The sequence below is a fragment of the Ananas comosus genome, linkage group 7, assembly GCF_001540865.1.
Source record: "Ananas comosus cultivar F153 linkage group 7, ASM154086v1, whole genome shotgun sequence".
Classification (NCBI taxonomy): domain Eukaryota; kingdom Viridiplantae; phylum Streptophyta; class Magnoliopsida; order Poales; family Bromeliaceae; genus Ananas; species Ananas comosus.
In genome coordinates this window covers 13,508,707-13,534,338 of record NC_033627.1, presented here as the reverse complement: position 1 = coordinate 13,534,338, position 25,632 = coordinate 13,508,707, and the positions used below count along the sequence as shown (strand labels likewise).

At 36.5% G+C, this 25,632-nt stretch overlaps 2 protein-coding genes across 2 annotated transcripts; both read left to right on the top strand.

The window, feature by feature from the left end:
• LOC109713394 (UPF0481 protein At3g47200-like) lies at positions 11,459-13,295 on the top strand. Its single transcript, XM_020237453.1, has one exon. It carries the CDS (start codon positions 11,598-11,600, stop codon positions 13,059-13,061), a length of 1,464 nt encoding a protein of 487 aa, XP_020093042.1. The 5' UTR covers positions 11,459-11,597; the 3' UTR covers positions 13,062-13,295.
• On the top strand, positions 19,293-21,309 carry LOC109713393 (UPF0481 protein At3g47200-like). The gene has a single exon (XM_020237452.1). It carries the CDS (start codon positions 19,410-19,412, stop codon positions 20,988-20,990), a length of 1,581 nt encoding a protein of 526 aa, XP_020093041.1. The 5' UTR covers positions 19,293-19,409; the 3' UTR covers positions 20,991-21,309.

Below are 25,632 nucleotides of genomic sequence, written 5' to 3'. Positions count from 1 at the left end.
TTAGCGAAAGAATAACAGTGAAAAGAATCAAGATAAGAAAAGAATTAATATTCGAGCAAAAGCAAGTGTTGTGGTAGGAGGAATTTAGATGGCAATAATATTGTCTTTGTTATATTTGGTTTAGATTTGTAGTTATCTAAATTGGAGTTAAATCCTAATCTATTTAGGATTGGATATAATTTAGATTTAATTTGGCATATGTGGATTATAATTAGGAATGTAATTCTAATCTAATTAGAATTAGACTCTAGTTAGGAGACATGTATTATATATACATACTACGGCCAAGTTAATAACACCGCGACCCAATTAAGAGCCATGCAAAATTAATTCAGTTGTTGGTGGTGTGGTCCGTGCTTTAATTAGAGGCAAGCTCTAATGATGCCGCAATGTTAATTAGACCCAAGTCTAATTAATTAAACCAAGCTATTCATGTTCCGTACGGTGAGGATCCACGGCGACTCTAATTAACGCCACTTTGGAGTCCGTACGGGTTAAGAGAAGTCCTTCTTTCCGAGTTGATTGTTGCGGCGTTTTCGGATCTAATTAAGCTTTGGTCTTTCAAGATATCTTTTTTGTACTCCGCCTTTTCGATATTAATAAAGTATTTGCTCCGTCTTCGCCCGTGGACGTAGGCCGTTGGCCGAACCACGTAAATATCGGTGTGTTCTTTCCTTATCTTTTCATTTCCTACATTAAACTATTTTCTGGATCTATTTTTCGCCGTTCCGATTTTAACAAACTGGTATCAGAGACTTTCTATTCCTTTTAAGGATTAAGATGACGACGAAGTTCGAGATTCAGAAATTTGACAGGACCAACAGTTTCGCATTATGGCAAGTCAAGATGCGTACTGTATTGACGCAACAAGAATTGCAGAAGGCACTGTTGGGAAAAGAAAAGTTGCCCGATTCGTTAACGGCAGAGCAGAAGGAGGAGATTGATGACAAAGCTTTTACGGCAATACAATTATGTTTATCCGATGAGATATTGCACGAGGTCTTGGATGAAAAGAACACTGCAGGATTTTGGCTTAAATTAGAGTCTCTCTACATGACGAAATCTCTCACCAACAAGTTATATTTGAAGTAACGTCTCTTCATGTTGCGCATGGCGGAAGGTACCTCTATTAAGTCGCATTTAGATTAATTTAATTCTATTATTATGGATCTCCGCTCGATAGATGTCAAAATCGAGGAGGAAGATGAAGCTATTTTATTATCATGTTCTCTACCGCTCTATTATAAAAATTTTCGTGAGACTTTCTTGTTTGGACGAGATACTCTATATCTCGATGATGTTAAATCCTCTTTACTTTCAAAAGAGAGAATTGACATGCAGATAAGCAACGAGACAAGTGGAGCTTCAGGATAAGGTTTGGTCGCTAGAGGGAGGTCTCGGGAGAAGGGTTCCGATAATAGAAGTACATCTAGATCAAAGTCAAAGTACAGGAATCTGATTTGTGGTTATTGTAAGAAGAAGGGTCACATAAAAGCTGATTGTTTCAAGTTGAAAAATAGAGAGCAGCGGAAGAATAACGGTGATAAAAATCAAAGTCAGAAAAACACCAATACTGAAGCAGAAGCAAGTGTTACAGCAGGAGAATCAGATAAAAATGATATCGTCTTGACAGTTACTGATAAGACACGCAGACAGGATGAGTGGCTTATGGACCCCGCATGTTCTTTTCACATCTGTACACATAGAGAATGGTTCTCGATGTATATGCCTATTGAAGGTAGAGATGTGTTGATAGGAAATCACTCTAAGTGCACAGTTATTGGAATTGGCACTGTTCGGGTACGAATGTTCGATGGAGTAGTGAGGACTATATCTGAGGTTCGGCATGTTCCGGATATGAGGAAAAATCTGATTTCATTGGGTACACTTGATACTAAAGGCTTTAAGTATTCTTCAGCTGATGGATTAATGAAGGTCGCTAAAGGGAATCTTGTAGTGATGAAGGCCAAGTTGTCCGACATGTTATATGTTCTACAGGGTTCCACTGTGACAGGTTTGGCAGCGGTGACTTCTTACTCTATGTCAGATTCGGATAGCACCAGATTATGGCATATGCGACTGGGCCATATGAGTGAATATGGTATGATAAAGTTGGGCGAGAGAGGTTTACTTGGTAGTCGGAGTTTAGAAAAGTTGGACTTCTGCGAGTATTGTGTTCTTGGCAAACAAAAGAGAGTCAGCTTTAAGGCCGCAGTTCACCGAACAAAAGATACTCTCGACTACATCCATTCTGATCTTTGGGGACCTTTTCGTACTCCTACTCATGGTGGTGCTAGATATATGTTGACTTTTATTGACGATTATTCTCGTAAAGTGTGGGCGTTCTTTCTGAAAAATAAAGATGAGGTGTTCAATTATTTCAAGCAGTGGAAGGCCATGATTGAGAAGCAAACTGAAAAAAAAAAATTAAGAGATTAAGGACCGACAACGGTTTGAAATTCTGTTCGTCAGAGTTTGAAGAATTTTGCAAGAAGAAAGGGATCGTTCGACATAAGACCGTTAGGCATACTCCACAGCAGAACGGGGTGGCCGAACGGATGAATAGAACTCTTTTGGAGAGGGCTCGTTGTATGCTCTCTAATGCTGGTTTAGCGAAGAGTTTCTGGGCAGAGGTGATCTCTACGGCATGCTATTTGGTGAATCGATCTCCACATTCAGCACTTGATTACAAAACTCCGGAGGAGCAAACAGGTGGAGGTAGAGACTGATGGTATAGTTCAGTCGCAGGATTCTTCTCAGTCAGAACAAGTTCAGTCGACAGACACCTCAATAACTGAAACCCCACAAGTTGAGAGGCAGAGCATTGCTACAGGCAGAGCGAGGAGACAGATTAAACCACCGCAGAGATACGGTTATGAAGATATGGTTGCTTACGCTCTTTCAGTGGCACAAGATACAGAAGAAGAAGGTGAACCTTCCATATATAATCAAGCTATTTCGGGTGCCAGTTCTGCAAAGTGGCTGGTGACGATGAATGAGGAGATGGAGTCTCTCCATAAGAATAGCACATGGGAGTTGGTAAAACCGCCTACAGGCAAGAAAATTGTCTGTTGTAAGCAGGTCTTCAAGAAAAAGAACGGAATCCCCGGCGTGAAAAATACAAGGTATAAAGCTTGTTTAGTTGCTAAGGGCTACAGTCAGGTAGAAGGTGTTGACTTTAATGATATTTTCTCACCCGTCGTGAAGCATACTTCTATTCGTGTTCTTTTATCGTTAGTAGCCATGAATGACCTGTATCTTGAGCAGCTTGATGTTAAGATAGCTTTTCTGAATGGAGAACTTGAGGAGCAAATTTATATGAAACAGGCGGAGAGATTCATTGTTGAAGGGAAGGAGGACCATATTTGCCTGTTAAAGAAATCGCTTTATGGCTTAAAGCAGTCTCCTCGACAATGGTATAAGCGGTTCGACTCCTTCATGACAGGTCACGGGTACTCCAGAAGCAAGCGTGATAGTTGCGTGTATTTCAGAAAGCTTGATAAAGGATCTTTCATATATTTGTTACTCTATGTCGATGATATGTTAATTGCTTCCAGCGATATAGTTGAGATAAATAAATTAAAGGCTTTACTTAAGAGTGAGTTTGAGATGAAAGATCTAGGTGCTGCTAAGAAAATTCTTTGTATGAAAATTAAGAGGGACAACAAGTCAGGACTACTGCATTTGACATAGAAAAAATATATAGAGAAGATTTTAAAGCGTTTCGACATGAGAGACGCAAAACCAGTGAGCACTCCTTTTGCGGCGCATTTCAGACTTTCCGCCGAGTTATCACCATAGTCCGATGATGAGCGAGAGTATATGTCACATGTTCCCTATTCTAGTGCTGTTGGGAGTATCATGTACGCCATGGTTTACACACGGCCGGACATCTCCAACGCAGTGAGCATGGTTAGCAGATATATGACCAATCCCGGTAAGGCTCATTAATTGGCAGGCTGTTAAGTGGATTTTGAGATACTTACGAGATACCACTAACACTTGTTTGGAGTTTGGGAGATGTAAGGATGGTGTGGTTGGATATGTTCATTCGAATTTTGCAGGTCATTTGGATGGGAGGAGATCACTTTCAGGTTATGTATTCTCTATTGGCAGATGTGCAGTTAGTTGGAAAGCTTCACTACAACCTATTATCGCTTTGTCTACGACGGAGGCGGAATATATTGCTATGACAGAGAGTGTGAAGGAAGCTATGTGGCTAAGAGGCTTATTTGGAGAGCTTACTTCTTGTTGGGATCCGACGGTTGTTTATTCAAACAGTCAAAGTGCTATTCATTTGTCGAAAGATCAGATGTTTCATAAGAGGACAAAACACATCGATGTAAAGTTTCACTTTGTTCGGAATTTGATTGGGAAACGCACGGTAACTGTTAAGAAAATTGATACCGAGGACAATTCGGCGGATATGCTTATTAAGTCCCTTACTATTGCCAAGTTCAAACATTGTTTGGACTTGGTGGCAATTAGCAGCATTTGAGGTCCTATTGGGCGTTTGGAGAAGACGGAGCACGGAGCGTTAAGGAGCATTGAGGCGAATTAAATTTAAGGTGGAGTTTTGTGGCGATCTCGACATAGCGACGGCTAAACTACAAATTAAACCAAGATGAAGATTGTTATATTTAGTTTAGATTTGTAGTTATCTAAATTGGAGTTAAATCCTAATCTATTTGGAATTGGATATATTTTAGATTTAATTTGGCATATATGGATTATAATTAGGAGTGTAATTCTAATCTAATTAGAATTAGACTCTAGTTAGGAGACATGTATTATATATACATGCTACGGCCAAGCTAATAATGCCGCGACCCAATTAAGAGCCACGCAAAATTAATTCAGTTGTTGGTGGTGTGGTCCGTGCTTTAATTAGAGGCAAGGTCTAATGATGCCGCAATGTTAATTAGACCCAAGTCTAATTAATTAAACCAAGCTATTCATGTTCCGTACGGTGAGGATCCACGGCGACTCTAATTAACGCCACTTTGGAGTCCGTACGGGTTAAGAGAAGTCCTTCTTTCCGGAGTTGCTTGTTGCGGCGTTTTCGGTTCTAATTAAGCTTTGGTCTTTCGAGAGATTTTTTTTGTACTCCGCATTTTCGACATTAATAAAGTATTTGCTCCGTCTTCACCCGTGGACGTAGGTCGTTGGCCGAATCACGTAAATATCGGTATGTTCTTTCCTTATCTTTTCGTTTCCTGCATTAAACTATTTTCTGGATCTATTTTTCGCCGTTATGATTTTAATAGTCTTCATAGTTATGGATAAGACACGCAAACATGATGACTCGCTTATGGACTCTGTATGTTTCTACTATATCTATACACATAGAGACTGATTGTCGGCGTACAAGCTTATTAAAGGTGAAAGTTGTATTAATAGAAAGTCAATATTAAGTATGCAATTGTTGGCATTGGCATTGTTCGGGTACGAATGTTCGATGGAATTGTGAAGACTATATCTGAGGTTCGGCATGTTCCGGATATGCGAAAAAAAAGTCTAATCTAATTGATTACATTTGATACTAAAGGCTTTAGATATTCTTAGGCTGATGATTGATTGAGGTCGTTAAAGAAAATCTTGCAGTGATGAAGGCCAAATTGTCTGGCATGTTATATATTCTACAAAGTTTCATTGTGACAGGCTCAGCAACAATTAATGACTTCTTCCTCTATATCAGATTCGGATAGCACCGGCATGGCATGCATTGGAGAGAGCTGAGCGATTTTGAAGTTGCTTGTATGAACGGGGATTGCGGTTTTTCCGATTTAATTAGAGTTTTGGTCTTTTGAGAGACTATCTTTGTACTCCACCTTTCACATTAATAAAAGTATTTGTTCCGTCCCTAGAGCAGGTGGCAAAGGATTTGGTGGTTGGTAATTCACATTTCCAACTAAGTTTATTTCTAAATGAAATAAACGAAACAAGTAGCGTGCTACCTATCTCTCAAAAAAATAAAAAAAATATTTATTCCGTCTTCATCCAGACCGGTTGTCGAACTACGTAAATCTCGATTTACTTTTTCTTTCTTTTTTTCTGCATTAAGTAGTTTTCTGAATCTATTTTTCGTTTCACCGGTTTTAACAAGATAAATGATTCGATTTATTTTTTTAAAAAAAAAGCTTATGATTTGTAAGCATATTCCTCCCAGAGTTCTAATACATTTATATTTGTTCCCACCGTTTGATGTATCGTTAGATTTTTAATAGTAAACACATGAAATGACCATTTTGCTAATACAAATTGGTCCCTTTAAAACGATATTACCATTAGTTTTTTAACGTTGCTACTTACTTCTCGGGTGGCCCTTGCAACCGCAATATTATAATATAAAAAAGAAAAAAAAAAAAACTTACGAGTGCTTTTGAATTTTTTAGAATTTTTTATAGTATAAAAATATTATTTTTAACCACTATATTATCAAATTAGGTCTATAAGGAAAAAGTTTAGAATGCAACAGTTATATTACTGATGTGGTATCTCTCAACCAATCAAATTTTAAAGGGATTGTTTAATAATAGCAAATATATTTTAAAGGGACCTTTGCTAATATACTTTTTACTGTTAATCAAAAATTTTAAATTTATCTTTTAATTTCTAAAGAGCCATCTAAAACTCCAATCGTATTAGTGAACTCTAGAGGGCAAGGAATATTTGAAGGATTTTTTTTCAAATGAACAAAAGCATTTTAGTCAACCGGAGATAAAGTAGATACTTTTAAAGTTTCAGATTTTATTTTAATTTTAAATTACTAATAACTGTCAAATATAAAGTGCAGTGCATGAGATGTACGAGTACCCCGGGTGTACACAATAATTTCTCTCTCCAAGGGGGTTTACTTAATTGGATGAATTCAGAATTACTTATGTACACTTAGAACAACGATTTTAAGTTGACTCAAAAAATTTCATTCTTTAATTTCCACAGTGCAAGATACAAAACATAAGCTCTCAAAGTTAAGATGTACTAGAATTAATCGATGGGATTTTTCTTTTAATTTTGTAAACATATTTAGGGGCCTGNCCCCCCCCCCCCCAAACAAATATCGCAAGAAAAAATTTTCTAGCTCGACAAGTAATTCTTGCATGGTTCACAATTACATATTTTTTAAAAAAAAATGTTGCAAGCTATTTAGTGAATATGTTTTGGAGTAAGTAGACTGAATATTGATAAATGGACACGACCTTATTTTAATTTTTTAAACTATTTATCTATAAAAGTGTTCATGTGTCGTATTCTGTGTGCGTGACGGTAAAAAATTTTACAATACTTAATTTTTAAAATTGACATAACATATAAGATTAGGAGATAATAGACGATAGAATGGATAGAAGGGTGAAATATGCACAGCGCTCTCAAATCTTAGGAAAAAAAAAATCTTTTAGGATTTCTTCCCGATCGAACAAAAAAAAGGCTGACTGACGTTACAACTCATAATTATTAATATAGTATAGATGTAGATGGCCCACCTTTCACACTCACAATTAATAATTAGTACAAATATAGGTATCTCTTTAACGCCTGATACCTACCTTTCAAGCTCACATTGTGACATTGATTGTGAGAATTGCTCCTTGGATTGTTTAATAAAGACCGAAAATGCTTGTTGACTCCTGGCACATCGTAGTTTAAACCGGATCTTAGGGCCTCACCTTTTCCGGTTCTAATTAAGCGGAGGGAGGAACTGAAGGCATGTTTGATTTATTATTGAAATAAGAATAAAAAATAGAATTAAATTATTTTGGTATAAAAAATGGAATGATAAATCATTCAAAAATGAAATGACGAATAACCTAATTATTCTTATTTCTTCTATAAAAAAAATTTTTAATATATTTTTATTATTTAAAGGTTATTTTCGATATAAATTATAAGAAATAGACGGAATAGTGATGTAATCCTGACGTAAGGAGGCTAAATGTAATAACTTGAAATGTTGGGATGATAAAATACAGCCTTTTGAAAGTTAAATAGAAAAAGTAAAAAAATAACTATTTATAAAAGTGTTTTCTCTAACTAGCCTTTTAAGTATTTCTAGAAACAAATTAATTTGTCAAACGGACTTGCTCAGAGGTCTTCGGTGTGCCGAGGAGTCAGCTATCTTTTTAAGAATGTGACCATCCTATATTATGAGTCAGCGATACATCTTTTTCGGGATGTAACCATCCTATGTTATTAGTTGTCCCAATTGCTTTTGAAAAGGATCAACAAGGTTCTTCTAAGGAGACATTTTTCATTATTTTTTTCTAGACAAAAACTTATATAATTTTTCTAAATTATAAAATATTTTGAATCAGGGACGAAGTCAGAAATTAAAATTCGGGGGTGGGGGGGGGGCCAAGATTTAGATATGATAGGAATTCGACCTCGGATAGTAAGAAAAAAATTTGTTGAATTCACTAATCCAGTTATTACTAGCAACAATAACGACAGTATACCCAAAGAGGAACAAGACTGTAAGAGTTGATGGGAAAGGACTAAGAAATTCGAAAAAAAAAATTGAGACAAATTTTATTAAGAAAAATTAATTTGGCCTCCTAAAATTAAAATTTATAATATTTTAATTTTTATTATAAAGGGCTTTTATATAATTTTAAAAAATTAGAGGAGGCCATGGCCACTGTGAGCCCTTCAATGGCTCTGCCCCTGTTTTGAATTGTTTATTCCATCCTCAAAATTTTAATTTTGCTATTTAATATTGTTAATTTGTTTCGAGTCGATCAACAATATTTTGATTTTAACAAATACTAAAATTAAAATTTTTAAAAATCAAAATAATTGATTTAAAATGATATAAGTTTTGTATGTTTTTATCAAATTTTTTTATATGCCAATTACTTATGAGGATGACGGTGGCACCATGTGATGTTGACCACTACAAATAAGATGAGGAGATAATAGATGATAAGGTGGATAGATAGGTGAAATGTGCAAAACGTGCTCAAATCTAAAATAAAAAAAAATCCAGACTGTTCTGATTTTTTCTCCACAGACCAAAAAGGGCCTGATCATTATTACAACACATGCACATTTATTAAAATAGTACAGAAATTGGTGATCGACCTTTCAAACTCACAATTATTAAAATAGTACAAAGGTATCTTTTTTACGCGTAAAAAAGAAATCAAACAAATTTGATTTTTGAAAACTCTCGAGATCAAATCCTAAAAACCACGCAATTAGGATCCCTCATGTTCTTTAAGATTAAAGGAGAAAAGTAAGATCGAATCTTTACCTTATTCGCGGATAAATCTTCACCTCAATTTGATGATCGTGGAATTCGGTTATCTTGAAGTCGCACAAGCGTCCGGCCTCTATAGGTATCCACACGAGGTTCTTGATTTGATCGATGTCCTCACCGGGGTGCTAGCTCCCTTGCAAAAGGACGTCTTTCTTGCTAGAAGATGGAAGAGAGAAGAAAGGATAGATGACGGTTAGGGTTTTCTAAAAACTCCCGTATATTATATATAGGAATATAATCCTATTCCTAATAATATAATGACAATTAAGGATACTATTGAGTGGTCTTAGATACGCCAAGGAACCAGTAATCTTTTTCCAGATGTAAATATGTAACCATCCTATTATTGTTAGCTGTCTCGGTCGCTGTCGGCAAAAGGAGCAACAACAAGGAGGTTCTTGTAAGCAGACGTTTTTATCAATTTTTTTAGGTGCGGATTACATACGAGGATGACGATGGCATGATGAGGTGTTGATTACTATAATAATAAATGATGCAACAGAGACAGAAGTATGTGAATCACATTGTGACATTGATTGTGAGAATTGGTCCTTGGATTATTTAGTAAAGATCGAAAACGATAGTTGACTCCAGGCGAGAACGATCCATTTTGAGTTTGCAAAAAAGTCTGTAAAATTGTTTGTCAGCATATACAACATTACGATGAATGGAGCGATTAGCATGCCATTTTTTTCATACAACAAAAACTAAACGCAAACAAACTCAGGGAAACAGCGACTAGATGATAGCTAAAATCTCATATGGCAGCACTCCAACCACGGTGGCTGAAAATGCTAGATACTAAGTTTCCCAATAATATCATTAAGTAACTCGGGCTATAATGTAAATGATTTAATTTTCTTTCACACAGAAAATATATAGTTCTAAAATCAAATTTCATTCAGGTTGCACTTGCAAATAATACTGTATAAGGAAGCACCAAACTCAACGATACCTACTTGGTATGTTCTCAACTTCAAACTTAAAGATAACTATCTCAAATGCAGTAACCAGTAGCTTGGTATAGTCTAGTGAAGGATTCTAAGTTAAAGCTATTTTTATAAAGATGCTACTTGTGATTCTGTTTACTAGCATCTGCTTGCTGTACACAAAGACATAGGAACACATGAATAGTTTGAATTTTTTGTTTGTAGGGTCTTGGTAAGTTAATCTTTGTGCGCAAGAACTAGGGAAATCAAGTTTTCTCCCATCAAAGAGTTCTTCGTCGAACCTCTTTTCACCTGCTTTGTAAAACTTAAAGTTAGACATGCAGTTCTCTGTTGAATCCTTTTCTATGAACTTCATGAAATTTGTCCTTGACTTGGAGCTCTTTGGTGGTTAGTTTTTTTTTTTTTTTTTTTTTTTTTTTTTTTTTTTTTTTTTTTTTTTTGAGAGAGAGATAGATAGTACGCTACCCGCTTCGTTTAGTTGTTATTGTATATCGTGAAACTTGTCCTTAAGTGCATCCACATTGATGAAACATATTTGACATTTGAAAGATTATTCATGAAATTTTAAAAATTGAGAGGACATCTATGAAATTTCAGAACTTTAGAAAGGCATAGTGAAATTGCCCCTTTAAAAAATGTCTCCAATCTCCATGGAAGAACTTTATTATAATGGAGTCCGGCTACTATACTATCGGTAGCACAGAGGGTTCCGTGCTATCAAATTGTTTTCGATGATGCGATTTTTAAATCGACGATCGGCTCGTTAGACTTAATCTACACTATTGAAAGTATTTGGAAACTAAATTTCAGATTTTTTCAATACCATTTGATTAGTGATCAAAAGATCTCAAAATTGACAATTTTAATGGCCGATGTGGTGTGTTTGAGAGTTTAACAGTGTAAAACAATTTAAATCCGATGAAAATTTTATAGAAAATTCTTTTCACTATTTAGAGTAAGACCAGTATATCTGATCTTGAATTTAAACTTTTTATCATCATTTTTTATGAGATTTTTACTTTCATTCATTCAATTTTAGACTATTTGTTTGATAGGTATATAGTATCGAAAAATTATGAAATTTAGTTTCCAAATACGTTTAACAGTGTAGATCAAGTCTAATAAAGCCGATCGTCGATTTGGAAGCCGTATTATTAAAAATAACTTAGTAGCACGGAGCCCTCCGTGCTACCGATAGTTCAGTAGCCGGACTCATTATAATGCCCTTGTGCCGACTGGATCTGGAACAGCTAATATAGGAGGGAGGTTACATCCGGAGACCGATAGTTGACTGTACGGCCCATAAAAAAAGTCTAAACCGGATCTCGTCGGAGTATTAGAGATTTGGGGACCTTAATAATTGTTCTCAGCAGAATTAGCTGCCGGAGATGGCACAGGATCAGGGAGAGGCGGTCGCCATAGACATCAGCGATGCCGTGCTGAGCTCCGTCAGGTTGAAAATCAACGCCTTAAACCGCCACCCGATGGCGCCGGAGAGCTTCGCCATCTTCCGTGTCCCTGCCTACATTCGTCAACGCAACCAACACCTGTACGAGCCCCGAATGGTCTCCGTCGGCCCGTATGGTCGCGGTGACCGCCCCGTCCTTCGCACCATGGAGCAGCACAAGTGGCGCTACCTACAGGACTTCCTCTCCCGCAACCCCTACAGCCGCATCGACGACTACATAGCCGTGATCAGGGAGCTGGAGCCTCGGGCGCGGCAGCGCTACTTCGAGCCCGTCGAGCTCAGCGCCGATGAGTTCGTGGAGATGCTGCTCCTCGACGGGTGCTTCGTCCTCGAGTTCATCATCAAATGGAGCCAAGGGGACGACGACAGCGTCTGCACCACGGGATGGAGCTTGCCGCTCGTGTGCGGCGACCTGCTCCTGCTCGAGAACCAGATCCCCCTCTTCGTGCTCGAGAAGCTGTTCGAGCTCGTCACCTTCACCATGGGCGACAATGTACCAACTCTGATGGAGCTTCTCGTGAACTACCTCGCGAGCGAAAACATCGAGAGCCCCGAGGAAGAGATGCTGGACAGTCGCGTCTCCACCAACGCTTCGGTGCACGGCGAAGCCAAAGATTTCCACCACCTGTTGCATCTCTACTACCGTTGCTACGTCCTGAGACCGCGAACGGACCCGACGGGGAGCACCATCTGCGGTACTATTCTCAAATGGTTAAAGCCAAGTAAGATTTGTGCCTCGCTCCTCTCTTATCTCCGATTTAAGAATGACGAATGGCACGCTCCGGCGGGTAAGAAAAGATCGCCGAATACAATTCCATCCGCTACCGTGCTCCTGCAGGCCGGAGTGACATTTAGGAAGAAGAATCATTATCATCACCATCATCCTGGTTCTTTCCTAGATGTCACATTTCACGGCGGCGTGCTCGAGATCCCTTTCCTCTCCGTGAACAACTCCACCTTATCTCTGTTCACAAACCTCGTGGCCTTCGAGCAGTGCAGCGGGTGTCAGCCGGAGGAGGCTTACATGACGAGCTACGCCACGTTCATGAACTGCATCATCGACACGCCAAGAGACGTCACGATACTCCAGCAGAGCGGAATCCTCGAGAACCAGCTGGCGAGCGACATGGATCTGGCGGTCTTCTTCAACGAGTTCTCCAACTGTCCCGCCATGTATTACAAGCAGCACTACCTCGCCGGATTGTTCCGGGAGGTGCGGAAGTACTGCAATTCCGATTGGAACAAGTGGAAGGCCAAGCTGGTCAGGGACTATTTCACCTACCCATGGCCCATCCTTTCTCTGTCCGCAGCAGCCGTCATTCTTATTTCCACCTTAGTGCAAACCTTCTTCGCAGTCTACTCTTACTATCATCCTAGGAAGTAGTTAAGTCGGTCCGAACAGACAATGGATGCCTGTAAATTGGTGTGAGGCCCTCACATCAAGACATAGTATGGAGTAGTTCTTTTCACCTGCTTTGTAAAACTTAAAATTAGACATGTAGTTCTCTGTCGAATCCTTTTCTATGAACTACATGAAAGTTGTCCTTCACTTGGATCACTTTGGTTGTTAGTTGTTATTGTATATCATGCAGCTATTTAAGTATTGTTTACTGAATAATTTGCTCCTAGTTTATCTCTTGACTTTTCAAATTATTCATGCACCTTGTGAGACATGGCTGACAATTAAGGACTAGACTAAAATATATAGAAGAGTGATTCTTAATTTACTTCTCCGGTGGTTTCATGACCATTGATTCAAGGAACTGTGCTACTTAAATTGGATTGGATTCTTTCGTTTAGAATGTAATGGGATCACATTAGATTCACTCCCCTTTTCATCCCTAGGCTCGGAATACAAGAAAAAGTGAAAACATAAAAAAAAAATAAAAAAAAAATAAAAAGAAGAAAGAAAAAAAGAAAAAAAACAAAAAACTAACTAGCTTCATAATAAGTCCCTAACATAGTCTAGTCCAACCACCACTATTGAGCACAATTAACTAAACATTTGATGATTGATATTTGAGATTATAAATTTTTAATCTAATTATTTTTTATTTCTAGCTGAGTTTATTTTTTAAAAAAATAATTTGTTACCTTTCTCTCAAAATATAGTCTTGTGTGTCCATTAAAGAGGCTTAGACTAACTAAATGCAAGATAGAAAAAAAAAAAAAAATATATATATATATATATATATATATAGAAAACAAAGTTGTAGAACAAAAATGCCCTGGCCCATCAGGCCAGCGGGCCGATTTGAACCAACTAATGTTTAAAATTTAAAATTATTTACGGTCTTGTTCGGACCAACATATGCTTGGCCCAAATTTCCCCCGATTGGAATGGTGGTGCGTACAATGTAACGCTACATATTATACTTATTTATATAAAATAGAAATATACCATATTTAATCATCCAAAATTCAATACATATTTTTAGATAAATTAAGTCGAGTTCTCTTAAACTTATATCATCGAACTTGAAAGAAAATTAAAATTTAAAATATGCAAAAATAAAGAAGGATTGGGTCAGCCTAAATTGGATGCGAACATTCTTTTCCCTCATGGGGTCGTGTTTAATTGGGATCAACTTCTGTCCCAGTCCACTTATTGTAAATTTGTTAGAACTAGTATTTGCTAAATTCTCTACTCGATTCGAATTTGACCTCTTTATTTCTTTAAATTGAATAGTTTTAAATACAAATGGTTATTTATTAAACATAATGAATTCATAATATTTTTTGCCACGTGACAAGAAACCCTTCATTCTTAGATTATTAGATAAATAATCTATATCTATACCTATTTTATTAATCCCCAATAACGTATTAATTCTCTTTCCTTTAATTCTCACCGTATTAGGCATCTCTTCATCTCCCCCACCCTTCCCCTCCCCTCCCCTCTCCTCTCCTCTCCGGTATATCTATTAACATTTCATGAATTAATGATAATCTACATTAACGTTTCATGGTAATTATAATCATAATTGATTACTATACCAATACGTTTTTTATCTTTTCATAGTCACCATTTCATTCTTTTATTATTTTGCTAATTTTTCTTTCATGGACAAGACACCATCGTGAGGAGAAGCATTGGAAGGTAATTCTCATAAAAGTTTGTAATTCATTAAATGACTAAGATCGAACTTTCAGATGAATCAATTATTTCTTGTGAAAGAGAAAAAGTCATTTTCGTAAATTCATTCTTTTTTTTATATATGTACATTTTGATTTTCTATTTTGGGTGTTAATTTGATGGGGTTTATGTGATTTGCAAGCCTGAACTGAAAAGTTTGGATCCTTTCCTTCTCCTGGATAAATTTGAAGATATTTTGGTTTTTGGAAAAATGTGAAAATCTTTTTTTTTTCGATTTGGATAAAAAATTTAGAATTTTTATCATTAAATTCTTCCAAATTTTGCTTGATTTTTCTCAACTGTTCCTTTTCTTTTAAGTTGGGATTTTTTTTCGCTTGAATTACAATTTGTTTTGTTGCAGTTTCTCCTCCCGCTGGATTTCCTAATCATCCTCATAGAGGTTGGTTTTGAAAAATCACAACTTATTATCCATGGTCTTATGTTATAGGGTATTTGCTTCTGCTCAGGTGTTGCTGTGTTTAATTATGCTTTTTTTTTTTTTTCAGGATTTGAGACTGTTACATATATGTTAGAGGTAACTCAAGTTATACATCTCTGTTATAATTCAGATTGGTTTGTAGTAGATGCTCATGAGGTGTTCACTGAATTGCTTCTGTGGGGTTTCAGGGCTCATTCACTTATTAAGATTTCGCCAGGCATAAGAGCACAATTGGGCTGGGAGATGTGCAGGTTTGGCTTTGTTTGGTTTTTTTTTTTTAAATATTAAAAAGGATTGGTAAAAATATTTACTGAGAGATTCTCTATAGGCCATTTGAAATAGGCCCTCAATTTTATTTAATTTTCAATTAACACTCGCTTGAACTTGTAACAATTTTTTTTATTTGAGTTGTTATGTGTAATCAAATTGTAAATTTTGTATTTGTCCTTTCTTATAATCTTATTATTTTTTTCACTAAACTATTGAGTTTGATTATATAGATTGTTGAGTTAATAAATATGAAAATGTCATCTTTAATAGTTTTTTATTTAATAGTTACAATTTTAATTTAATAGTTTTTATTTAATAAAGAGAATGAAAATTTTGTTTGTAAAAAAAGTTTTATTTAATATTAGTTTCAATTTAAACTAATATTAATTAGTTTATAGAAATAATGATTGTTTCGATAGTGTCTACCCGCTGCATCGTGCAGATAACTATACTAGTATATTATAAAATAGTTATTGGGTACAAACTAAAAGATTTGCACATGTGTAACTAACCCTAGAACGGTGTAATAAATTTGACCATTAGAATTTAAAACTAACATGTGGGCAAAAACTGATAGGCGAACCCCCTGATAAGGATTTGCTCTAATGCCTTTCCAAGTGTTAATTACAAGGCGATGGCAATGATGTAATTTTCTCTTATTTTTTCCCCATCAATTTTTTTAAAAAAATAAAAATTATTAGAATCTTATAGAAATTATAATTTTATCATTTGAGTTTCAAAACTCAAATTGGTTACATAAACATTTGAATCGTAATTTATACAAGACGGCCAATTTGTTTTTTTTTTAATGTATTTAGCTAAGTAATTAGTTTTGCTAATAAATTTTGACTAATTTGATAAAAGAGTTGTGATATTCTTGTCGATTTGGCTGGCAAAATTGATGAGGACTGTTCAATTAGGGAGGGGTCCCGTGTGCACGTGGGAACGCCCTTCATCAAAAGAGTATTAATTATTACAAGAAACTTTAGTGGGCAGCTTCCAATAACATCTCGCTAAATAGTCTTAATTTATCGTCATATATCATTTTTATATTTGTTCAAACGTTATAATTTTTTTTTTAGAATTTTTTTTTTTAATTTGAATATTAAAAAAACCTAATGAATTATCAAAGAAAGATAAAACTAACACGTGTCGGCAAATTAAGGACTTCCAACAATGTGTCGTTGGGAGCTCCTACTGAAGTTTTATCTATATTTGTTGAATCGCTTGGCCGATTTTGGCTTCATTTTTATTCTTGATAAATTAAAACCAATTATAGAGGATAACAAAGTAAATTCTCAAGCAGTAAAATTTCTCCTTTTTTTTTTCTTTTCGAGAGCTACACAAAAAAGAAAAAAAAAAATCAATCTACTTTATATCAATACTCTATTTTTGTTCTTCTTTTAAAAAAAAATTAGACCATCAATTGTAATTTGAGCAAATTCCATATGGTTTTAATTTTTTAATTTTTTTAAAATATATAAATCAAAATACACCTGTGGCCTACAGCATACAGCTCCAAGCCACTCGGCCCACTCCTTTATCGTCGTTGTCCAATCCATCATAAATATGAGCAAAATAGTTATGTGGACGCCAAAATGTACCCAATGTTTCCCTGATGAGTGTTTAGGTAGCACAATTCATTATGGTAGTATAAATAATTATTAGCTTTAAGAAAAATCTGTGTTTGGGGTATTTTTGTAGAAATTATTGTATGTATACTTTATCCATCTCATTCTAGTAATTAGTGCTGATCCTTATTCTACTACTAAGCTTAGATATATCTTAGCGAATGTTTTATAAAACAAAAATATATCCCATTGAACTCGACGAGTTCTATCTCTACTACGGGGTTCGACTTCGTGCTTGCGAGTTCATACCATACTTGAATTTATTGCTAAACGGATTCACATGTATGAACCGTGTAGGCTGCACGAAATGCTATTCCCCCGATTTCGTTTGAATGCCTACAAACTCTGGTTATGAAAATTTAGCCATTCCAATTAACTCCGACTTCGACCAAAACAACTATACCCTTAATTCTGATAAAGTTGTAAGTTATAAGTCTTATTTAAAATCTATTTGTAGGAAAGAAATAAAAAAATATTTTATTTTATTTTTATAAGTTATGAAGTATAGTACAAAATGTATTAGTTTCACTAAATTATAATTTTGTTTCTTTTTTTCTCTTTTGGATCACATGTTTTTTCATAAATCCAAACAATAATATTTATTTAAGTGCTACTACAGTATTATAATAAATTTATATAGCATATTAATTGCATGTATGAGTTAATTAAAACTTATGCATTATTACTGTCAACGCATTACAATATACAAAAATAATAGAACTAGAGAATTAAAATACGCTCTAGTTGGATTGCCTTCCAATCCGTCCAAAAAAAAAAACAAATAAAGGTAAATAAAAAAAATTTTGAGGGACAAATTTTGGGTACACGAAGCATTTATCCTTAAAATAAATCATCAGGGCCCCATTTTCTTTATCCTAATTATCCTTCTTTTATAAAAAAAAAAAAAAAAGAAGCAAATTTGCCAAACTGACTTGTTGAGATGTCTTCGATGCGCCGAGGAGTCAGCTATCTTTTTCGGAATGTAACCATCCTATACTATTAGTTGTCCCATAACAAGGTTCTTATAGGGAGACATTTTTCTTTAATTTTTTTTCTAGACAAAAACTTATAAACTTTTCTAAATTATAAAATATTTTGAATTGCCTTTTCCATCTTTCAAAATTTTAATTTCGCTATTTAATATTGTTAATTTGTTTTGAGTCGATCAACAGCATTTTGATTCTAAAATATGAATACATCGTTAATTCTAACATATTTAGGTAATATACTTTATATATTTATCATAATTATAAATTTATTAAATTAAATAATAAAGTTAAAATTTTGAAGTTAAAATATTATTTGCTAACTTAAATCAAACAGACTGAAAGATTAGGCAGTAAAATTAAAATTTTTAAAGATCAAATAACTGATTTAAAATGATATAAGCTTTGTATGTTTGAATCAATTTTTTTTATGTGCCAATTACTTATGAGGACTACAATGGCACCAGGTGGTGTTGACTACTACAAATAAGATGAGGAGATAATAGATGATAGGATGGATATAAGATGAGGAGATAATAGATGATAGGATGGATATATAGATAAGTGAAATGTGCAAAACGCTCTCAAATCTAAAATTAAAAAAAAAAAAAAAATCAAAATTGTTCTGATTTTTTCTCGACGGAACAAATAATGGCTGATCACTCTACAACACACATTTATTAAAATAGTACAAATGTAGGTGAACTACCTCTCAAAATCACAATTATTAAATTAGTACAAATTAATATAGGTATATTTTTTATGCGTGATACAAGATATTCTTCAACTGGTTTTAGTCATATCGGATTATTTTTATTATCAAATATTGCTATCACAGAAAAAGCAATCAAGAGCAAAGAAAAAAATGTAAGTTGAGATGTGAAATCCCACGTCCAAATAGCGGCGGCTCAGGCTGAGTCAAAATGTATAAATCCGGATTTCCAGTCTCCAAGTAATTTTTGTCCGATCCAGGGGAAAAATTTTATAATACATTGGATAAATTGGTTAAGTCTGTGTCTCCAATAAATCAAATAAATTTCTTTAAATTAATCCATTACATTCTGATTATAAAAAAAGTATTTTTATTAATTTTTTTTTTTAAAATAAAAAATATGATTGACTTGTTATTACTGATGTGGCTCTGTTTAGGAAGCTATTCAGCTACTACGGCTATAAATAAGCCGGATGAGGAAACCTTTTTCCACCCAATTTTTTTGGGCACCAATAAATTGGCCAGATCTAGCTTGAGAAACTTTGCAATAAGATAACGATGGAAGGAGCGGAAGGAGAATCAGCAGCAGATATTTGCGAGCCCCTGCTGAGCTCCCCCTGGGGGAAACTCAGTGTTTTAAGCAAGGAGTCGATGGCCTCGGATAAGTGCACCATCTTCCGCGCCCCGGCCCTCATCCGGCAGCGCAACAAGCACCTGTACGAGCCCCAAACGGTCGCAATCGGCCCCTACGGTCGCCGCGATGATGAGCCCTCCCTCCGGGCGATGGAGTTGCTTAAACGGCGTTACCTCCAGGAATTCCTCTCTCACAGCAGCAACTGCACCATCGAGGACAACGTCGACGAGATCCAGCAATTGCCCTCTCCCAACTGCAGCACCATCGAGGACTACGGAGCTGAGATCCAGAAATTGGTGCCGGATGTGCGGGGGTGCTACTTCGAGCAGGTCGAGCTCAACCCCGTTGAGTTTGCGGAGATGCTGCTTCTCGACGGGTGCTTCATCCTCGAGTTCCTCATCAAGTGGAAGCTAGGGTTTGGCGACAGCTCTTTCGCTTCGAAATGGAGCTTGTCGTTGGTTCACGATGATTTGCTCTTGCTTGAGAACCAAATCCCCTTCTGTGTGCTCGACAAGTTGTTCGAACGCCTCAAGTCCACCTCGGACAGCAGTATACCTTATTCTCTGATGGAGCTTCTTGTATACTACCTGACACGCATGAGCGTCGAGAGCCCCGAGGAAGAAACAAAGAGCTCCAAAAATGGGAAGCAAGCCAATTGCGGCACTTGTTGGCTTGCTTCCCATTTTTGGCTTGCTGCTTCCCATTTTTGGAGCCCCGAGCAAGGAACGAAGAAACCAGAGGAAGAAACAAAAGAGCCCCAAAAATGGGAAGCGAAAAACTTTGATCACTTATTGCATCTCTACTACGAGTGCTATGTCACGGCACCACAAACTGATCACTCGAAACTGCGAACTGATCCAAAGGATGGGGATGAGAAAAGATTTCCGAGGACGATTCCATCAGCTACCGAGCTCCTGGACGCCGGAGTGACAATTAAGAAGAAGAAGATGAAGAAGAAGAAGAAGAAGAATAATGAGAATGAGAATGAGACTCATGAGAATCGTCTTAGTTCCTTCTTAGATGTAGCATTTGAGGACGGCGTGCTCGAGATCCCTTTCCTCTCGGTGGAGCCCTCCACCCTAGTTCGCTTCTCGAACCTCGTGGCCTTCGAGCAGTGCAGCGGGTGCAAGGATGGTAAGGCTTACATGACAAGCTACGCCATGTTCATGAACTGCCTCATAGACAAGCGGGAAGATGTGGCGGTACTCCACCAGCGCGGAATCCTGGAGAACAATCTGGCGAGCGACGAGGAGCTGGCGGTCTTCTTCAACCAGCTCTCCGACTTGGCCTACATCGATTACGATGACCACTACCTCGCCCAACTGTTCCGGGACGTGAGGGAGTACTGTGGTTACCCTTGGCCCAAGTGGAGGGCGAAGCTGGTCAGGGACTATTTCAGCAACCCATGGGCCATCCTTTCTTTGTTCGCAGCAGCTGTCCTTCTTATTCTCACCATCCTGCAAACCGTCTACACCGTCTGCTCTTACTATCATCCTGGGAATTAATTAGTTGTGTCCGAACAGACGTTGGATGCATGCCTACAAATTGGTGTGAGGTCCTCACACACCAAGCCACAGTGTGGAGTACTAGCTAGTAGCGTGGAAAGTGTGAGCGCGCGCGGATAGCTTTAGTATAGAGTTGGTGTGCCGGTCATTTAATTGCAACTTTAATTGGGTGCATGTGAGTGTGTTCAGTCTACCATAAAATTAATAATTTGGATGTGATTGTGTGCGAGTCGACTAAAATAATAGTTGAATGTGAAGAATCGTGCAAATGTTCTTCGTATGTTAATAAAAGCATTAATTTCGTATGGCTTGCTACAAAGATATTGAGCAATAGATAAATTTCTATAGAAGTTTAATTAAGTGATTAGATTTATTTTTTTAAAAGTTTTATAATTTGTAAGTGTATCCGTCTAAAACTTCTAATACGTTTATGTTTGTTCCTACCGTTTGATCTCTCGTTAGATTTTTAATGGTGAACGCGTGAAATGACTATTTTGCCAATACAAAGTTGTCTCTTTAAAAAATTATTATCGTCAGTTTCTTAATGTGGCTACTTACTTCTCTGATATATGGCGCTTGTAACCACAATATTATAGTGTGAAAAAGCAAACTTAATTATAAGTGATTTTGAATTTTTTGAAAGTTTTCATAGTATAAAAATATTATTTTAGTCACTACATTTTCAAATTAGGTATATGAGGAAAAAGTTTAGATTGCAGCAGTTACATTGCTAATGTCACTACAATAAATTGTGTTTTGGAGGACGCTTAGTTTCATAGTTGTTGACGCTAAAAAGCGTTGCTAAATTAACCTCCGACGCAGTCAAAAGCATCGTCAGATGCGTCAGGATGTTGAAAGTCGAGAGAAATAAGCTGACGCGAGGGGATAGCGTCGATACTCAAATGAAGACGCTAATAAGCGTCTTTATTTTAGACTGCCCAGCTACTTTTCCCTCTTACATAACGACAACAAAAAGCGCCACAATATTTTGGACTTGTGACGCTTCAAAACGTAGTTAATTTATTGAATTGTTGACTCTTAAAATGACAAGATTTTAAATTATATAATTAAATCATTTAATCTGCTGATGCTTCAAAGCGTCAACATTTTATATATAAAAACCTCATTTAGATGATATTAAATTTAATTTTTTTTTCATTGGATATAAAACTCATACACAATACTTTATGACTTGAAGCACAAACTTACAACTTTTCCAGAGGACAAAAAACATATATAGAAGCAAACAAAACTAAAAGAAAAAATACATTCATTCATAATAGAAAGAAACATGTTCACTAATAATACTATAAAGCTAACAAGTCATGGTCATACATTATAAGCAAAATATTACCAAAACATGACAGATTCGTCTCAAAATGGATCTTAATTATAGCATAGCTCAAAAGTTTAAGTAAACCAAATATCTGGAGCAGGATTTTCTCTTGCATTGCCCGAGTCTGAGGATCTAGCAAAATCAGGAAACTGAGAAGCTACACCACCTAAATTGTTTGATGATCTTGCAAAGATCTGGAGCATAGATGCGACTTGATTCAATTGAGATTGAAAATCTTGTTGCATCTCGGCCAACTTGGTATCATAGTTCTGTTGCATTTCCGCCAACTTGGACTCATAATTGTTTTGCATAGTTTTCATTTGTGATTGCAATTCCACACTATTTTGTTCTGCATTGTCCATAAACCTAAATTGCGCTTGTGGCCCAAACACTTGCGTCGGCGAAGGTCCAAGTCCATAGCCCCTAACTCGTCCATATTGCTCTTTTCCTATTAGTTTACCGAAAACTTCATTTTCCAATTGAAAAATTGCATCAGGCGATTCGGAGGATACCGAACGTTTAGCAACTTCAGTCATGCATTTCTCCTACAAATAGAAAAAAGACAGTAATATGTCAACAACTTAATTAGGACTACTAATACTTGACAAGTTATTAATGCACACATATACGCACCACAAGTCTCTTTGATGTATCATTAATATAATTTCCGTCTTTTTGTTTATGAGTCGATGCAAAAAACTGAATACGAGACGGTTCTCTATGGTTCTCATCCTCCTACCACCATCACACAAATAATTTAGTGAGCACAGAAATTTATCATATAATATAAAAGAAAATAAAGAATTATACACTATAAATACATTCATCATAAAATTTTATATGCCTATTTCAACAAAAAAATGGAATAATAAAAGAAAGAACATACAAATTCTTATCTTTTTCTAGCAAAGCTCATTGATCCAGTTGTATGAGGAGTTTTAACATTTGCACGTGCCATCTTTCCTATCCGAGAATACAACTGTTGAAGTAACAAATTTATTATATAAATATTTTGTGAAAATTTAGAAATTCAACTAACAAGGAGGGAAAAAAAATCTTAGTAGCATTATTAAAGGCATTGATAATGCTAGTATGTTACCTCACTTTTCTCCGAGAACCATATGCGAACAAGATCAATCCATTGTTGAGGCATAATTTCATTTGGTACAGTACTTGCAATTTGTTGCTCTGTTTGATCATTTACCTTATATTTTGCTTTAAGTTCATACTTATAACCCTTCCATTTTCGACTAACTGATTTTAATATCCATGCATTNAAAAAAAAAACTGACGGACTGGTCGTAAGAGGGGTTCCCAGGACTTCAGTAGCTGCTTAATCCTATGAACACTCACAACAGGGTCAAAATGGACGTTTCGAAAGATCAAATCGTTCCTGCCCTTCCAAATGGTCCACCAGCAAGCGATCAATTCAGGTAAGCTATTCTGTTTACTATGCAGCCCTTTCTTGGCCGACCACCTATCCCAGATGTAACGTACATCTTCTCCTATCTCCCCAGCCTGCACTCCCTCTCGAATCATCACCATACAGAATTTGGTAACAACGCATTGAGAGAACAGGCGGTCCACTGTCTCCTCATCTATCCTACACAGCACACAGCCAGGATCTCCGGTCCAACCTTTCTTCATAAGGTTATCAGCTGTAAGAGGTCTCTTCTTAAGGATCAGCCAACAGAACACTTTAACCTTGAGGGAAATTTGGAGCTTCCAGATCTTGGAAGCGCGCCCATCCTTCGTACCCCCATCACTCAACGCTCTGTACACCGATTTGACCGAGAATACTCCGTTGTTACTCCATCTCCACCCAATCATGTCAGGACTTTGCACTACTCTATAGTTGCCAACCCTTTCCCTTAGCGCTAATAGATTGGAACCCGGTCCTGTATTAATGTTCGCCGCGTCGCTTACACCACCCAGAATTCTATTCCAATTCCAATCATCACTTCCGAAGCAATCCTTGACCGTTAGTAGCTTGCGATCCGTCATCGCGTGGATTTCCGGAAAAGACGAAATTAAGGTCATTTCCCCACACCATCGGTCCAACCAAAAGTCAATAGAGCTCCCATCACCCAACTTATATTGGATTCCCCATTTGAAAATATCTTTAGTAAGAATGACTCCCTTCCACCAATATGAGTGTGGTCTAAAGGAATTTCCCTCCCTCATGGGTAGCCTTCTATTGTAATATAGAGCGCGGATAATCTTGGTCCATTGAAGGTGGGGTGCTGTATAAAATCGCCACCACTATTTGACCAGTAGTGCCTGATTCATTATTGCTACGTCCAAAATACCCAGCCCACCTTCCGCTTTGCTAACACAGACGTTCCTCTATGCCACCAAACATCCCTTACCTGCAGAGTTACTCTCGCCGCTCCAGAAGAAGTCTCTATGTAAGGCTTCAATACGTTTGATCACCCATTTAGGTGCTTTGAACACTGACAAGAAGTAAAGCGGCAGATTTGTGAGGACAGCGTTAGTCAGGATAAGTCTACCCCCTCTAGTTAAGAGTTTAGCTTGCCATCCGTCGATTCTATTCTGGATTTTCTGAATGATCCCTCTCCAAACCTCCTTTGTTGGGGGTTTATGGGAAAGGGGAAACCCAAGATAAGTGGTAGGAAGGGTCCCAACTCGACACTCGAGCAATTTTGCCAGTTTTGCCGCTTTGCCCTCAACCTGTCCAAGGTAAAATAGTTCTGACTTTTCTCTGTTTATTTTCAACTCTGAGGCCCACTCGAACAGGTGCCACATCAGCCTTAGGTTTCTCATATAACTTTTTCTAGCCGCAAAGAAGAAAAAGGTGTCATCCGCGAACTGTATTAGGGTAGTTCTACTATTGTCAGACTGTATTAGGGTAAGCTCTTATTTTGATGTTCCAATAAGTTATTCAAATATTATTTATTTTATATAAATAATTTTCGTATGATTATAAATAAAAATTTTTATTTTTTGACTTCTTAAAAAGTATTAAGATTCATGATTTAGTACAATGATATATTTTATATATCTACGAGATGATTCATCTTATTCTAAAAAATGACTTGAATACTAAATATAATATTTTATTCTAAATATTTAAATGCTTTCTTTACTTATAAAATATATAGATTTTTTGAGTTTATTAAATGAATATATTAAATAAAATATTTATGAATACTAATTGGACCTGATCAGCTTTTACGATCTAGATCTTGAGCGTCCATCTTACATTGTACGGACTCCAGAATAAGATTGTCTTTTCCATTCACATGCATGATGCATCTTCCTTTTCCGACATTGGGCCCGGAACCA

Bases quoted from the DNA above. Each gene is read 5' to 3' on its own strand.
- LOC109713394 (XM_020237453.1), top strand. From the start codon at position 11,598: ATGGCACAGGATCAGGGAGAGGCGGTCGCCATAGACATCAGCGATGCC.
- LOC109713393 (XM_020237452.1), top strand. From the start codon at position 19,410: ATGGAAGGAGCGGAAGGAGAATCAGCAGCAGATATTTGCGAGCCCCTG.